General features: G+C 44.4%; 1 protein-coding gene across 5 annotated transcripts in view; it reads right to left on the bottom strand.

Moving 5' to 3' along the window:
- Window positions 1-17,133, bottom strand: part of HHAT (hedgehog acyltransferase) — a 302,265-nt gene that overhangs the window by 73,914 nt on the left and 211,218 nt on the right. For all 5 annotated transcript variants that reach the window (XM_040636378.1, XM_040636380.1, XM_040636379.1 and 2 more), the window contains one exon: window positions 5,136-5,337. In XM_040636378.1, the coding sequence (XP_040492312.1) occupies window positions 5,136-5,337 (202 nt within the window). The remainder of the gene's footprint in view (window positions 1-5,135; window positions 5,338-17,133) is intronic.

Genomic DNA, 17,133 nt, shown 5'->3' on the forward strand with positions numbered 1-17,133 from the left:
GCTATAAATCAGCTCAGCAGGATACTCTTGGGGCAAAGAAGAGGAGACAAGGGCTGGGGGGAGGAGGACATACTGAAATTATTCAATGAAATGAGCATCAGGGGTGGGGGTGGGTGAGCTGCTTGAGATGTCGATTCTCCCTTTGTAGGAATCACTGACAAGCAACCTGAAGCTATCTTCCTTCAAAAGAGAGAACACATCGAGAACTGGCAAGAGGTAATGTCATTGTACTGATGCTTCAAAATGTTTCCACTTATTAAAAGATTTCAATGCTGGACACAAATTCTAGCTCCCTGAGAGAGTGCTTGTATAGAGAAAAAGCGTGTTGCTTCAGCAGTAACTCTTCTCTGTCCACCCAGCTCGGTGCTTTGTGAAAGTACCTTTTGTCAGCTTCCTACGGCTCTGTGCCCCAGTGAGTCACAACCAATAATCCCCCCTCTCGTAAAGCAGCAGGGTACCAGATAGGCTAATTCTTCCCCAACTCTTTCTTTCCTATATATATTTTGTTCACTGAGCACTAAAATAGCATTTTGCCATCACTAGACCAATCACTATCTATGCTGCTATGGAAAAAAATAATCTGCCTATATAATGCTCAACAAGCCTCAGCCTTAGGAAGTTCTTCCAGTATTCAATCTATATTCTTCATGTTGCTGTATGGGCCTACTTCCTCTTATACTGCCCTCAGTGAGGTCAGAAAATATTCACTCATTTAACAAGTATTTACTACATGCTTACTCTGCGCCAGGCATTGTGATACACGCCAAGGATACAGATCTCTGACTTCATGAGACTTGCAGTTCAGGGAAGGAGGTAAGGATTACACAGGTTATTGTATAAAAATATTTCATTGCAACTGTGTTAAGTACAACAGAAGAGATCACCTACAAGGTGCCCAAAATGCTTTTTTAATCAGGAGCTAATTGACTTAGGAGGGTCCGCAAAAGACAAACAAGATATCACTTGAATTGCAATCTGAAGGATGAATAGAGGTGGAGGGAGGGGAGGGAGCATCCCAGGAAATGGACGAGCCCATGTGGGGGTTCTGAGGCTGGAGGGGCCAGGTGGGCAAATGAAGAGAAGGAAGAACAGAGTGTGAAGTGAGGGGTGGGAGCAGAGAGGATGGGGAGAAGTAGCAAGCTCAAGATCAGGCCGGGCCTCGTAGGTCACCTTAAATATTGTGGGCTTTGTCCTAAAATCATGAGATACCACTAAGGATTTTAAGGGTAACAACATAGTTAGGTTTTTATTGAGAAACATCATTCAGCACTGTGAGGATAACGAATTGAAGAAGGCAAAAATGGAAGCAGAGAGACTAGTTAAAAACAATCTGGTAGACTGGGCAAGAAATAAGAACGGTTAGATTAAGATGAACTAGCAGAAATGGAAATGATTTTTAAAAATTAAGATCTACGTAGGAGGGACGCCTGGGTGGCTCAGTCAGTTGGGCATCTGCCTTCAGCTTGGGTCATGATCCCGGGGTCCTGGGATCAAGTCCTACATAGGCTCCTTGCTCAGCGGGGTCCTGCTTCTCCCTCTGCCTGCTGCTCCCCCTGTTCGTGCTCTCTCTCTCTCTCCCTCCCACTCTCTCACTCTCTGACAAATAAATAAATCAATCTTAAAAAAAAGTAAGATCTACCTAGGAGACAGAATATACAGTGCATACAGGCAGAAGTGAGGGAGAGAGAGTACAAAGGGTGACTTGCTGGTTTGGGCCTTGAGTAACTAGATGAGGATGACTCTTCTAGAACTAGAGAATGCTAGAGGGAATGGAGCTAGTTGGAATTATGGGGGGATGGGGTACACGAGTTCAGTAGTACACATGTTGAGTCTGAGATATCTGTGAGATACACAAGTGCAACAGCTCAGTAGCCATTGGATATACGAGGTACCTCGTCATTAATGCACATCATTTAAAATTATAGTCACATTGTACATTCTTTTAATTTTTTTTTTCTAGATGGGGGGTATGTTTTGGAATTGTGCTGCTCAAAATGGAAGCCCCTAGCCCCTTGAGGGCTACCTAGACTCAAATTAATTAAAATTACATAAACTTAAAAATTAGTTTCTTGGTGACACCTAGTCACATTTCAAGTGCTCAGTGTGGCCTGTGACTCCCATATTGGTCATTTCCATTACTGCAGAAAGTTCAATTGGACAGCCCTGCCTAGAACATCAGAGGGCTTCCTACAATACTCAGTTCTGATTAGTCTTCTGGTGAATGTTCAACTGCCATTTCATCAACACTGAGAAATCCTACTGTATTTTGTGTTCCAGACAAAGCTTTGAGGTTGAAGATGAAAAAAATATGGGGAAAGAAGGTATGATCATCCTTGTTACTCAAGTATCTTCCAACCTATCTTCAAAAAAACAGATGAAGGATTAATGCCATGGAGAGAGTGTATGAGCAGCCTGGGGGAGAGGGGAACTCACATTGTAAAAATACTATCAGATCAATCACAGAGACTAGTGTCAGAGGAAATTAGGTGCTAAGGAGACATTAAGTCTTCATTTGGATTTGGACAAAAGAATGGGGACTGGATTCATGAAGAGAGAGGGAGGGAGAGTAACCCAAGTGGGGAAACAATTTATTCAAGAAGTTACACAACATTTGAAATGTCAGCCCTGTTTCTCTGAAGGAGAACAGAATCTATGCTGAGCTGTATAAGAAACAGAGTAATGGGGGGGGGGGGACCTTTGGGTGGACAAGTGGAAGAACAACTAAAGAATCTACCCAATTGTATTATGCTGAGTGAAATAAGTCAATCAGAGAAAGACAATTATCATATGGTTTCACTCATATGTGGAATATAAGAAATAGCGCAGAGAATCATAGGGGAAGGGAGGGAGAATGGCATGAGAAGAAATCAGAAATGGAGACAAACCATGAGAGACTCTTAACTCTAGGAAACAAACTGAGGGTTGCTGGGGGGGAGGTGGGCGGGGATGAGGTAAGTCGGTGATGGGCATTAAGGAGGGCACGTGATGTGATGAGCACTGGGCGTTACACGCAACTGATGAATTACTGAACTCTACCTCTGAAACTAATGATGTACTATATGTTGGCTAATTGAAGTAAAAAAAATAAAAAAAAAAGGAATCAACCCAATTGTGCACTGACTTAACACTGTAGCTAACTCAGACACTGAGCCGACCACTGGGCTATAAATAGTAATTCATCCTGATCTCGTACTCAAGGAGCTCCTCATCTACACAGCCAGAACCAACCACCAGGCTGTCAGGACAGAAGGTGATAAAATAGGCTTTATGAAATATGTTCTCAATAAATATGTACACTAAACACCATTTTCATAATATACAAGACATATATTTCACAAAAAAACGCATACTCAAAAATTACTATACACTTAGGCGTCTAACTTGTGGGTGGGAACTCAAATGAGGCAACCACACGAAGGTCCTGCACTGAGCTGTGATAAGAGGCAGAGCGGACATTCACGTGCTTCCTCCCGTGATTAAGTGTTTTCACTGCCTTCATTTTTAACCAGAATTAACGAGCCATTGGCTACATAGCACAGTTTGGGCTACTCCTTTAACATTTTAGATTTTCAAAATTTGTCAATAACATAAGCCACGGCTCGAAGTCTACAGAGCAATGCTTAACATTAAGTTCAAGGTTAATTTTAGACCCTTTGTGAAGGAATGGAGAGATGTGTTACAGGGCTTCAGCCTAGGCTGAAAAGAATTCTCTGGCTTTCACAGATGATAATTGGGTTTCAGGCTTTGGGGAAGACTATTCAGATTTGAAGACAGAGATTGAAACCTTGATGATACCACCTTTTATGGTTTTTCTTTGTGTTACATAGCCATGACTTTTATTGAAATTCCATTTTCTATTAAGATTCACTGACATTTCTTTCCTGCTGATTGCTGGGTACAACTACTGAATAAAATATTTATCTTTAAACATACATGAGCATATTTAAATTCCTTCAGACGTGTTATTTTGCTATGTGCTTTGTATCAGTTTTTATTGAAATAACTGTCCATTTTTACTATGGCTATCTTTATAGGAAAAAACTCAAATGTATTCTATTTGGGTTTTTTTGGGTTTCTGAAATCTATTTGCTTTAGCTGCATATACTGGGGGAGTTTAGGCACATTAATCACTGCTCAGTAAATTTCTTGTGTTTTATTGCCTGCCGTGAACACTGACGACAGCATATTTCTTTTTAGCCACTTTTTTTCAGGGTTATCAGCATACTGCTGCATATTCAGAACCGACCATTTCCTACAAGATTCTAATACACTGCATATCACTTTTATATGATAAAACATTTGTGTAAAATACGTGTGTAAAGTGCCTAATTTTCCAAATCACTTTCCTGTGGAATCAGAATGGGACTTAAGTACTTAGCTATTTTTTGTTTTTTGGGGGGGTTTTTTATGCTACAGTAACAGTCCCTATCAAATTAGCCGGGACTAAAAACACCAGCACTACTCAGAACTGGCAAGGGCATCCTCGTGCACTGCTGGTAGGAAAGTCACCTGGCACACTCTGACTGCAGGGCAGTTAAGGAAGAGTTAAGCTGTATGCATGGCAAAAAAAAAAAAAAAAGGGGGGGTGAGAAAAACCTTTACTTAGCAATTTTACATACAAGAATTTGTCCTGGTTATGATACTCATTTCAATTTTGATTGACAACTGCAAAAAATTAGAATGACACAACTGCCAATAGTAGGAGACTAAATAAATGATGGCATAGCCATATAATGGAATTCTATGTAGCCATTAAAAGGGGTTGTTAGAAATGGATTTGATGACATAGAAAGGTGGTCCTGATACACTATGTCTCTGGAATAATAGCATTTGTGTTAGACGTTATACATGTGTGCGTACATATAAAGAAAAAAGTTAGAATAGTTGTAACAGTTTTTGTTGAAGAGGTATTTTTCTTTTCCTCTTGTGTGAATTTTCTTATTTTTCTACAATAGGCATGCATTGCTTTAAAACACTTGTGTAAAAAACAAAACAAAAACCCTGCTACCTCTGGGCACATACTTTGAACCAATCTGGCAAGAACAGCCCACAGTGGGGTGAATCTGACAACCGCCTTCCCTCCCAGGCCTAGTCCACCTGGGTCGGCTGCCCCCCGCCCCCCGCCACCTGCTCACCACGCTGTCCTGGACGCACGGGGTCTGCACCAGCCTCTGGACTGCATTCTCCACGGTGACTCCCAGCCAGTTGAGCGCCGCCCAGCACCACAGGTAGTCATAGCCACCATGCCAGAAGCTCACAAACGCAAACGTCACTGCGGTGGAAAACAGTGTCCCCAGCAGGCCGTGCTGGGACCCGCCGACCGGAATGTACACATACCTAGAGAAAGAAGAGCCTGTTAGGAGCCATGCAGTGGGCTGTCCCTTCACCACTACCTGCTCCTGCCCTCGATTCTCCTGTCACACATGGTTAGCGACCATGTGGAGATCCTTCCCTGCTTCCAGGAAGCCACAGAGCACTCCCTGAATTCTCCAACACACCAGCAACCGGCAGAAACACAAGCCTCAGTTCTGAGGGGCTTGAGGTTAAATGAACACGCAGGCTTGAGAGCACTCATCAGAGCAAAACAGCACTTACAGGAGGCAGGGGTGAGGAGTGGTGAATTTACAGTTGCTAAAAGGGGTGTGCCCAACCCTGGAAGCCTAATCACAGAATGGCAACGAAGCTTCCAGTTACATGGGGACACCAACCTTCAAGACAGGTATATATTTTACAGCTCACACTATTATGTTTATGGTTAAGCCCAATATTTAAGCACAATTGCTACAATCAAGCTTCTAAGCGGGAGGAGCTGGGTGCAGAGCAGGGGTGCCAGGACCCGCTGCTCCAGCTTTCCAGGCAAGTTGCCCAGAAGGAGTAGTGACTTTGCAAGTGAAGGGAAGAGCTCTGCGCTCACAGGTCAGCCCAGTTATTACCCAAAATGCACAGCATCCCCAGGGTATGCTCTCTACTGCTGAGGCAGATATCTGACTACACATAAGCAGGACAACCTTCTTCACTCGGTATTTTTCAGCTGGGGTTGAACAAAACTCATCCCTTGTGTCGGTAGACTCTGGAAAGCTAGGAGCACAGCCTCCTGGTGGCAGCCTTTAAAAAAAAACCCATAGGTCTTTGGTCTGTGGTGAGTGCTTCTTTGTCCAACCTTCTTCCAGGAAGGAAAATGAAATATCCATTTCCTGCACGCACAGTGTGTTCCAGGCACGGCACTACACACTCTACACACATTGCGTGGTTTGATTCTTTGAAGCACCATATGGTTTACACCTGCTGTTCCAGCGTGCCAGCCAGTTTACAATTTGTCCTGTTCGTATATTATTTTAATATTTTGTAGGAAACGTTATTTTGAAAACCATTTTTGCACACCATTTTTGAATAGAACAATTTTATAGACAAGCCGAACATAATAAAAATGAAAACCACTCCTCAGTCAATAAATATTTTAAAAAAACTATAGGATAAGTATTTTTAGATCTCCTCCTTCACTCTCAAACGTGCTCCAGTTTAGATAAAGTTATATGCTCAGGTTAAATAGGCCCATTGCATAGGTGAGAAAACGGAGGCTGAGAAGGTCACTTGAGCAAGGCACACAACCAGGAAGGGGAAGAGCCCTCCTCCAACTACGGCACCAAAGTTCACGCTCTGCATCACACCTACATCTTACACTCCAGTCCAAAACCAGAACGCACACGACAAAGTAGCCATTGCAGAAATAAGCGCAACAAATAAAATCCCTTCTCCTGTGCAAAAACAAGACCATCTTGACAACTAAATTAGCAAATACGTATCAAGCGCTCACTATAGATTGCGGGACCTTCATCTGCCATCAAGCATTTATTTAGGCCTCCAGGGCAGTCCTGGCATAATGGGAAACCCAAAGACATAAAACACTGTTCCTGCCAAAAAGGACAAGTATAGCTGCTTGGGAAACAATTGCAAACACGTCCCAGCATTAAGCTAGTTGATACGGTAGAAAGTAGACCAGGAGAGTTCAAGAGTGCAGAGGAGAAGGGAGTGAGTGGAGGCAAGTGGACCCCAGCTTGGCAAGGCCAAGAGGATGAATTTTGCTGGGTGAAGGGGAGAAGGCGGGGACTGCATCATGGACCTAGAAGGGCTGGACTATGAGCCAGAAAAGCCTGACAACCCCAGGCACTGTACTTTTAGTTGGTGTTCTGCTGCCCCCTAGAGGCGGTTCGGTTAGTGGTGCAGAACACGCCTCAGAAGAAGCAAAAGATGGGCCACAATTCTCTATCCTGCCTGCGTGGAGGGAGCTGCTGCTCCATCATGGCACTCCATGAGGCTGCACTCCTATATACACGCATGCAACCTTCTTACACATATGTATACATACATATATATGTATGTATAGAGGCGGGGAGAGAGGGAGAGGGAAACAGGTGTTCAAACCAACTTCAGAAGTATGAGGAATGATGGCTTTTGATAGAAACTACAGATAATTTTATTAAAAAAGGTAATACTAACACCAATACTCTTCTCACCCAAGATAACTATTTCATGTCGACCTTTTATTGTATCTCACAATGTTAAGGTGAGCAGCCCTCTGTATGTCAGGAAACCCAGTGTAGAATAAAAGCCTTTCATCATCCACACCAATGGTCCTTCATATTGGATTCAACTCCAAGAAGGACATGTTCTCATACTTGTGACGAGGAAGTGTCTAGCCCCATAATTACAGGCACAGCTATTTTAGGGACTCTTGGCACTACGGCTTTGTAACTTTGCCTTCCAAATGACAGCCGACAAAAATCTGAGAATTCCTTTTATTCCTAAAATTCATATACGGCAGGTCTCCAAGGACATGAGGCTGCTTATTTTTAAACCTGAAGAGAGTCTGGCTTCCAGACTGGAAGATAAAAATCCCTTCTTCCCTCTTAACCTCTGGAAGGCAGGAGATGCATCAAAAAGGAGAGTAAACAAGTTATTTTCTTTTACAAATTCTACCAGTCTTGTGTCAGTTCCATGATTAATAAAAACAGAAACGTCTCTCTTTTAGGAAAGCAGTAGTATGACCCCACTCACTGAGATCCACTGCTCAGTGAAATTGATTTCCCAAAGGAAGAAAGCTTTCAGCACCACCTTCTCCGCAAAGCAAAAAATAAAAAGATTTTTCTTGTCAGTGACTGTGAGCTTGAGTCTGCACAGGGCCTGCCCTGCCAGGCGGCCTCATGTGGTCACTGCTTGCAGAGAATGCTGCTTCAAGGAGTTAGCCTCCATCTGCAGCCGCCTTCTGAATTTAAAACCATCTCACGGAACCAGCACAACACAGCAATTCCCCAACTCAGGAGGAGGACCTTCTATAAAATGGAGATGTTATTAATAATGTCTACCCTTTACCGAGTGTCTGTGAGCCAGGTGCTTTATGTATACTATTTCTAATCATTACAACAACCTAGCAAGGAACTAGTGACTAGGCCTGTCTTATACAGGAGGGATGAAATCTGAACCTAGAATGTTCTGGTTTCAGACCTTCCAGGCCTATGTCCTATTTGTCTTGTTGTTGTTGTTGTTGTTGTTGTTGTTTTGGTTTGGGTTTTTTTGTTTTTTGTGGGTTTTTTTGGTAATAGAAACATTTCTTGGTGATATGTTCCTCTTATTTAACCAAATCTTAAAGCAATCTCCACAAAAACAATCACCAGCATTTTACTAACTTGAAGAAATGTCCTTAGTCAGAAAGGAATCTTGCTGGGGGAAAAGATGCTTATTATTTACAAAGGCATTTGGGCCAAGGAGCACTGTGCCAGAAGTCCAGGGGTGTAAGTTCAAATTTTAAACAGACTAACTAGTTTCCTTCTGTCCCACAAGCAGAGATGATACGTGTTATCCTGACCAGACTGGGATCCAGCAGATGTCTGATTACAAAAGACATGGGGGGCATACGAAGTCAATGGTTGCGGGGGGCGGGGGGCGGTTGTTGCCGAGTAGGTATACATGAAGGGAGAAGAAAATATGTGTCTCTCTCAGATCCGCTATGAAAAACAACTCAAGAATATGTCTTACAGTTGGGGAGAGGGGTGGTGAAAATCCACGTGGTAAAAACATTAATCTTAAAACCACAAGGCTCCCCTTTCCCAGGACCTACACAATAGCTTCCCAGCTTGGCATATTATCTTCAAATTCTTTGCTGAGGCCTAATCCCTGACCCCCTTGAGGTAAGAGGATACTGAATGACTTGGTTTTTACTATCCCGTGGAATGAGGTGAGGTGGGCTTGCAAGGTCCCAATCTTCAATTTCCTAGTGCTCAGCAGGGCTATTCCATCCTATTCCAGCTCTGCCACATCTTTCCATCCTTATTTCCCACTGGTTCTCTTGGCAAATCATGAAATCCTGAACAAATGGGGCTTTCACACCTCCACGCCTTTGGTCATACCACATTCACATCCTCCAGCCTCTCTGGTTTTCCAACTCCTACGTGGCCTACAAAATTTAGTCCATTTTCTACCTCCTCCCGGAAGTCTCTTTTGAATATTCCCACTCTTCTATTTAACCCAGGGCACCTACTCTTTGTACCACTGACCGCACAGTTATTCACCAAAAGATGTCTCCTCTATTATATTGTCATCTCAATTAAATTGTAAACTTCTTTCCAGAAGGACTAGATGTGTGATGTGTGTACATGTGTGCATGTGTTAATATATAGTTCCTAGTCAACAGTATTTACGCACCTAGCAACAAAATTTTCACACCCTCCCATAGCTTTCAAACTTGTGATAAATTATCACCACTGTCATGGACCTATTATGAGCAATTAGGAACCAAGGGAGGATTGTAAGGTCCTGCCCCAGTTATTGGGAGAAACTTCAGGGGACTCTTGTTCCTAGAGAATACAGAAACTTGAAGGACGCTGAAGTCTCTCCACACTTTGTAATCCTACTTCCCCATTAGGCTCAAAAGCATGTGGCTCCAAACACTAGACCTATCCTAACCTCAAGAGACTTCACAGATGACAAGTACTAGGCTTGTAAAGATGAGAGCCTTCAGTAGTGGGGAAGGGCAAGACTTCCGGCTGCATTACACTGTCAGTGAGGTGACCTCACCTTGGCTTCGCCTGGGCTCTAAGAGGAGCTCCTACTTAGAGATCTTTGCAGGGCTGGCCAGGCTCTCCTAAATGCAGCTCTCATGGGCAATAGCTCCCTGAACTGACCCTGGCTCACATGTGAGTGCTCTCTCCCACGCCTGGTCAACCCCCATCCTCTGGGTAGTAGACAAAGAGCTGGTGTTTAGATCTCACAAAAGCAGCTACAGATCTGCTTATAAAAAGCTTTCAAAAGAAGATGCACACGGTAAAAAAATCACTCTGTCCAGTACAGATCATAATGGAATTTTAATAAGTAAAAACCAGCAGTTGGTTAATGGACAACTCTAGACTTTATCATCTCCAGAAGGCTAAAAGAGGTCTACTTTAAAGCAGAGGGCACATTTTGAGCTGTGATAGCTCTCAGCTCTTTTACCAAGAGATGCTGGCTGTAAGTTTTACATGAAACTCTGAAAAATTGCTTATTAAAAACGCTATGTCCTATTTGGCAACAGAACATTGTGGAATTTATAAAATAGAGATTAAACTCGGGCTATATTTAGTCTACATTTAAACTTCCAGGTTCGTGTAATTAGATGCCAACATTTTTTTTTAAATTAATCTTTTCATTCCACAAAGTCAGTAGCTGAGCGGGTTGAGATGCTGTGCTGACAAACTCAAGCCTATAACACCTATCCTAGAGAAAGATTCAGCTCTACATTCACAGACCGAAACCCAAACTCTAGCTCCCCAAAACCTCTATCTTCCTCACCGCAGAAGCTGACAGAGAATGAATGGCTCAGCCCAGCCTTCCTCACCACCAGAGCACAGCTCAAGTAGCAACAGCAGCAAAGCATAGGGCAAGCAGGAAGGCGGTGCTTAAGACCTGGAGATGTGACCTTGGTTCTGCTCTGCCACCAACCAATCTCCGTAATCTTGAGCTTGTCAATCAAGCCTACTCGGCTTAAGTGTGTACACAGACCATATGCTGGGAGCACTAAAACCTTCTTCGGGTAAGAGCTGCTATGAAGATCAGATGAGACAATGTATGTGTAAGGAGTTTGGCGATGCCAACATCCCATATGAATGGGAGGATGCATACGTACTAATAATGAGCCAGGAGCACCACACTTGCATGCAGGAAAAAACAAAATGCCGTTATCAGAATGATCAGATGCCATGCCCGTATCTTCCATAAGCATTTGAAGGCACCAAACCTCTGGCCTGCTCCCTCAGAGATGTTCTTTACTTAAAACCATTAGCTTTAAATATGCCACCATCAGAACCAAGCTGCTTAGTGCTCAGGGGTCTAAGCTATGGATTCAACACCCACCCATGCAGACCTGTTGATTACGTTTAGCCCAGATGGAGGCCAGCTCTTCTCCCAACATCTGACGTTGGCTACAGAGGGGCCTGTAGAGGGTATACAGATGGGTCAGGGTGCAGGAGCCCCTTCACAACTTGGTCCATCACCAACATCTCACCTACAAATCACTGCTGGCCTTCCACTCAGGTTCCCCTTTACCTACCGAATATGAGAGCCACATGACCAAACCCTTTCCTTATAATGGGTGACTACTGGGTGGGCAGAGCCTCAAGAAAGTGCGTTTACAGGTTTACGCATTCGACCAATTTCAAGCAGCCTGATCACGCTCCAGAAGTTTCCGTCCTCAGTGATACATGAGTCTTTGCAGCACTACAATTCGCACACTACAGACTGGAACTAAAAAACAAACAAACAACTCTTTAACATGCAATACTTCCAAACTAACTTCCAGTCACTCGTGGAGGAAGTAAAGCCCGGGTGGGAGTGACCACAGACAGGGGTACACACTATTCCCTCCATGGGGTTTCCAACCGTCTTCAGCCTAGGAGCACATTGAAGCCTTGGCTCTGGGGCCTGTGTCTATTTTGGGTTATAAATAAACACAATATAAAACAGATTCTTTGGAGATTTGAGCAGAGGAGACAGGACGGGAGTTTATACTCTTTAGTGCCACGGAGCTGAGTCTAATCGCTAATAAAAAGGTCCTTGAGCCTCAGTTTAATAACCACCAAGATTTCCTGGCTGCCTGCCTGTCTCCCCACCTTCCTCCCAAGAGGATGCTAAAAGCATCTATAAGCTTCCCTAGGCCAGATGAAAAGGAGGAGTGTATGGAATGGCAGACGAGAAGGGGCAAACCCAGCTGTCTGCATGAGGTAGGTCTGATTGCCAATCTCACAGTCAGAGGGAAAGGGTTGAGGGGAAAGATGACATTCTTCGCTGCTCCTAACACATTTCCCAACCCTTGCTTCATCAGCAGATCCCAGGCCCCGGATCAAAATTACCACAGTCCTGGATACACAACTCCTCTCAAAAGTAACTGTGCTGTTTCTCTCATATTCTCCCTTTTGATCTCTGCCTCTCCCACATCTTATCCAGTGCCACCCTGCTGGTCTAATCTTCTAACTCACTGATCATGACCGTTAGGGAAATGTTCATTATAATAATGAACTTGTACAACTCAAAAGTTGCTGCAGTGGTACAATGCCTTGAGGGTCTCTCGAACAAAGTGCTCCGAAGACAAGTGCAATAAAGAAATGCCTAACTGATAGTTGAAGCATTTCATCCTCCATCCGGGTTTACGGTGTAACGATTTTGAGACAGCCGTGTTAGGGCCCCACAGAGGCAGGGCGCGTGGCCCTGATAGGTATATAGTCTGTGTTCCCACAGCAACACAGTATCTCACACATACCAGTTGGTTGGTCATTCAGGACAAAACAAAAATTAACAGCTAAGGAAAAGAAGATGCAACTTCCGTGTCCTCAGGAAGCTTCTAGTCTGACAATGGTAGCCAAGTCCTTCTCCTTAGGGGGTCCTGCCTATAAGAGATTCCCATGGCAGTATATCCTAAATTAAAACCCATCTACCTGGCTTTTACAAAGTCATTCTCCAACTGGCTCCTTCCTGTGCCACCAACTTATTTTCTGATTCTCCAAAACAGGTTTTCCACTCTAGTCAGTGAACTGCATTCTTACACAAGTCTGAGCTCTATAAGCATGCCAGCCCATCTCCCCACCATGGAAGACCCCCGGTCATAACTGCCCCCATCTAATTTTTTATTCACTTCAAGGAAATTTCCCTTGCCGATCTCACACAACACTGGTGGCCCTTTGATTCTTCCTCTCTTCAGAATTCACGTATTCACTGTGGCCTAATTTCCCCAGACTTGTCGATGTGCTGCTCTCTAGCATTTCTGAGTGACTTCATCAGGTCCGCGGGCATGTAGGATCCCCCACCTCGCAACCAAGACATGGAGCAGGGAAATGTTACAATTCCCCCAGAGTCTATCTTAGCCTCTGAATTCAGGGTTGTTCAGTAAATCCTGACCAACTCCCTTCGTTCCCTCATCCTCCTCGTTTCCCTGATTCACCTTCCCTCCCCTTCTTTTTTCTTTGACTGTCACTGTCTCTAAACAAAAGATGATTCTCCAGCTAGAACGTATGGCTTCATAAGTAAATGTCATAATTCACATCTGCTGCCACATTGTCCTCTAAGGTGCTGTGGGTTTTGCAAAGTAACATTTACAAAGTCAGACTAAATCACAGACACCACCAGGAGGTGTCCTGAGCCAGGGGACAGCTGGCAGGGACTGAGACGTGGAACATGTGCCAACTCCAACTTCCCCAGGAAACTGCCAGAGCTATCCAGAAGAAAAGGGAGATCAAACCAAAAAGCAAAACTTCAGTGCTAAGTGGTTTTTTTTTTAAGATTTATTTATTTATTTTAGAGATACGTGCAGAGGAAGAGGGAGAGAGAAACTCAAGCAGACTCCGTGCCAATCATGGAGCTCAATGCCAGGCTCGATCTCACAACCCTGAGATCATCATGACCTGAGCCAAAACCAAGCGCTGGATGTGTAACTGACTGAGATACCTAGGTGCCCCAATGTGTTAAAATGTTTTTAAAATTAAAGCACCCAAGTTGGGAGGTTTAAGATTTGTGATGTTAACTTTAAAAGCTTCAAATAAAATCATGGACATGTCCATCAGTGTTAGGTACCTGTAAGGGGAGGGTATTCTCAAGGCCAACAGGAGTGTGGCTTTAACCCTTCAACTTTTGGACAATATCTCTTCCTCTGCCACGAATGTCACTTCCAAGTCCAGTGTATGCTTTGGCTATAAGAGAAAGTACCGAGCTGAAGGGTCAAGACAATTGTTGGACATGGATTAATGAATGAAAACACACACACCACCTCAGAGCATAGAGAAGGGTGGGAGTCTGGATGGGTAACTCACGGTCATGGACTTCAGAGCGCTGTTTCCTTCTCTGGGCCTTGGTTTACAGCTAAGAAGAGATGGGGAGAACTAGGGGGTGAGGTCTCTATAGCTTGGAACATGAATGTTCTAGAATGATGAATCACAATGGCATGCTGTTTTGCTACTGGTTTCTGCTAAAACACAAAGGATCTGTCTTTTTTAATGGATTTTCAAGACGTGGAGTGCCTGAATTATGAGCTTACGCTTCTGAGTTCCCCATTTCTCTACCTCCCTATTGCCATAAAGCTAACTCATGAATTAATATGAAATGCATGAGGAAAGGGTTATCTGAAGGAAGGCTGCAGGGAATCCTGACTTAAGGTGATGAATCCCTTCCTGGTAACAAATTTCTACCCACTAATTGATCTGCTTTGCCAATTCAGACATTCATATTCTGGACTTCCTTAAAGAGTAACAGCCCGTTGGTAATAAAAATGCTCATCTGGAGTGGCCATAGATGGGGTTCAATGCCTAGAAAGGGAGAAAAGTGGGAGAAAAAAATGCCGGCAGATATCAGACAGGCACCATTTTAAAAACAATGCCATTCAAGACTGTTTTCAGGAAGAAGAAAAATAAAAATCTCAGGCACCGAAGTGATTTTCAAAAAATAATGAAAGCAAAATGGCTACTGGTGGTAATAATGAGGCTACTCCCTCTCTGGACTGAAGTCAGCACTCTGACAAATCAGCTCTGACAGAACTGTTTCTCATTTATCATAATTATGATCCATAATCCCTATCAGGCATGATACCTTTTAAGGCCGGGCTCTGGAAGGGAAAACTGATAATGCTTGGGTTTGGGCACGAATGGCAATAAATCTGCAGCGGCATCCAACACAACCATGCTAGCACAACACTTACGGAAACAAAGCAAGAACATCATCTCATGCCCGGAAAACAATGTCCCAATAAGCATTTTTCCCTTAATGCAGTGAGAGGCTGCCCAGATGACACTGCTTATTCGAAAGATCCCATGGTAATTGAATGAACCCTTGAGTGCACATTAGAGATTAATATTTTAAGAGATGGCATTTTACAGAGACAGTCTAAGAATGACGTTCAACGTGTGTCACAAAAGGCAGAGTCTTCTGTAGATTAAAAATGCCACCATTCATGCAGTAAAATCATTAGAAATCCATAGACATCAGACGTGGAACTGGATATTAACATGGTAATCCGTGTTGGAAAGCATCCCGTCCCAAGGGTTGAGGAAAGAAGTGGACCATGAGAACGGCATTTTACTTTCTCCCTGGGTTCCTTCTCAAGTGTGGTCAAGATGAGGAAAGAAGTTTTATGGGCTGGAGAGAACTGTGCTTGACTTTTATCTTACTCCTGAGAAAGATGGGTGGAGAGAATGGGGAGTAATCAAGTAGTCCCCAGCTACAAGTGGCTAATGTGGCTGCAGAGAGAAACCAGGTTTTTGAGTCTAGAGAAGGAGAGAGGCAGCTGGGGTTCAAATGAAAGAAGTGCTGTTCCCAGCTCTTCGCTCCCACATCACGGTCCTGCCATCCAAGACTATATGACCAGTGAAACTGCAGGCAAGGGCAGTTCCCAAGAGGAGCCATTTCATGGGGGCCAAAGAGCAACAGCATCCCCTTGGAACTCTTGCCTGCCCATGGTGTCTCATCTGCCAGGGCTACATCCACTAACACAAATCTAAGGCCCAGTAACCAGTCCAGCAGCCGTGGGCTTCCAACATCATCACTCTTCCTGATGAGAAAGGAAAAGATATGGAAGAAATGCAATCCGTCTGGGTCATGTGCCCAAATACAAGGTGAAGGGTAGAAAGTAGCTGAGTTTACTATCTCCACCTTAGGTGGCATTGATGAAGAAGTTTATTTTAAGAGCTCAACTGACACACTCTTTTTCCATTCCATGATCAAGGCTAAGAGATAGGAAACCTACTTCTAGAACATTCCCTCTTCTCCTAGAAGGAGTTTCTGGAACCTTGTAGGAGAGAGGGGTGGCTGCCCATATGTAGAGCGTGGAGGTGCTAAGATGCAGCCATGAGCTTTAAACACCAACTCCTCTTATGGATCCAGGAGCCAAGAACCATCCAGGGGGATGCCAGAGGGGGCTAGAGGCAGGGGGCAACCAATCTATTCTTGAGTTCAAGATCAATATTCCCAGCCTGTCTAGTTGTCCTCATGTCTGCCACACTTTCCTGCTGCATCGCAGTCATGACAAGACCTCTAAGGCTTCAGGCTGGACTCGAGGGCTCCGCCTTAGTGACCTCCACTGGGAGTCCCAGTACTGTGATTCTCAGTCACATCAGCTCTTCAGTGAGGAGTTTGCTGGAGTGATGGAAATCTCAACACCCCACTGGATGTCAAGGGGGACTCCCAACTCACATTGGCTAGAAGGTTTCCCCAGCCTAAGGCCCCTTCTGCTCCTCCTGCAACATCCAGCCCTGGCTGGTGGGTCTGTGGCTGCTTCTGTCCCTCCGCAGAAGCAGCTGCACATGTGGCTGCCTCTGGCGCAGCTGCAGAACCTTCAGTGTTCTCTCCAGCATCTCCGGAGCTCTCTAGGAACCTCTCGGTCTCCAGGGCTACATTGTACTGTCATGTGCCCAACACCACTCTTGGTGGGAGCTTGCATCAGGGTCTCTGCTGAGACCCATGGGGCCATATAGCTCTTTGGAGAACCTTCATCCAAAGTCCTCTCGGGAGTGAGACACCTCAGAGCACAGACTCCACAAAGGACTGAGCCGCCCCCCACCGCTCTGGGTGAGCTCAAATACTTCCGACAAGTGTACTCCCAAGGCAGCACACAGTGCTCAAGGTCAA

This window comes from Ursus maritimus, unplaced genomic scaffold (genome assembly GCF_017311325.1).
Source record: "Ursus maritimus isolate PB19 unplaced genomic scaffold, ASM1731132v1 scaffold_2, whole genome shotgun sequence".
NCBI lineage: Eukaryota > Metazoa > Chordata > Mammalia > Carnivora > Ursidae > Ursus > Ursus maritimus.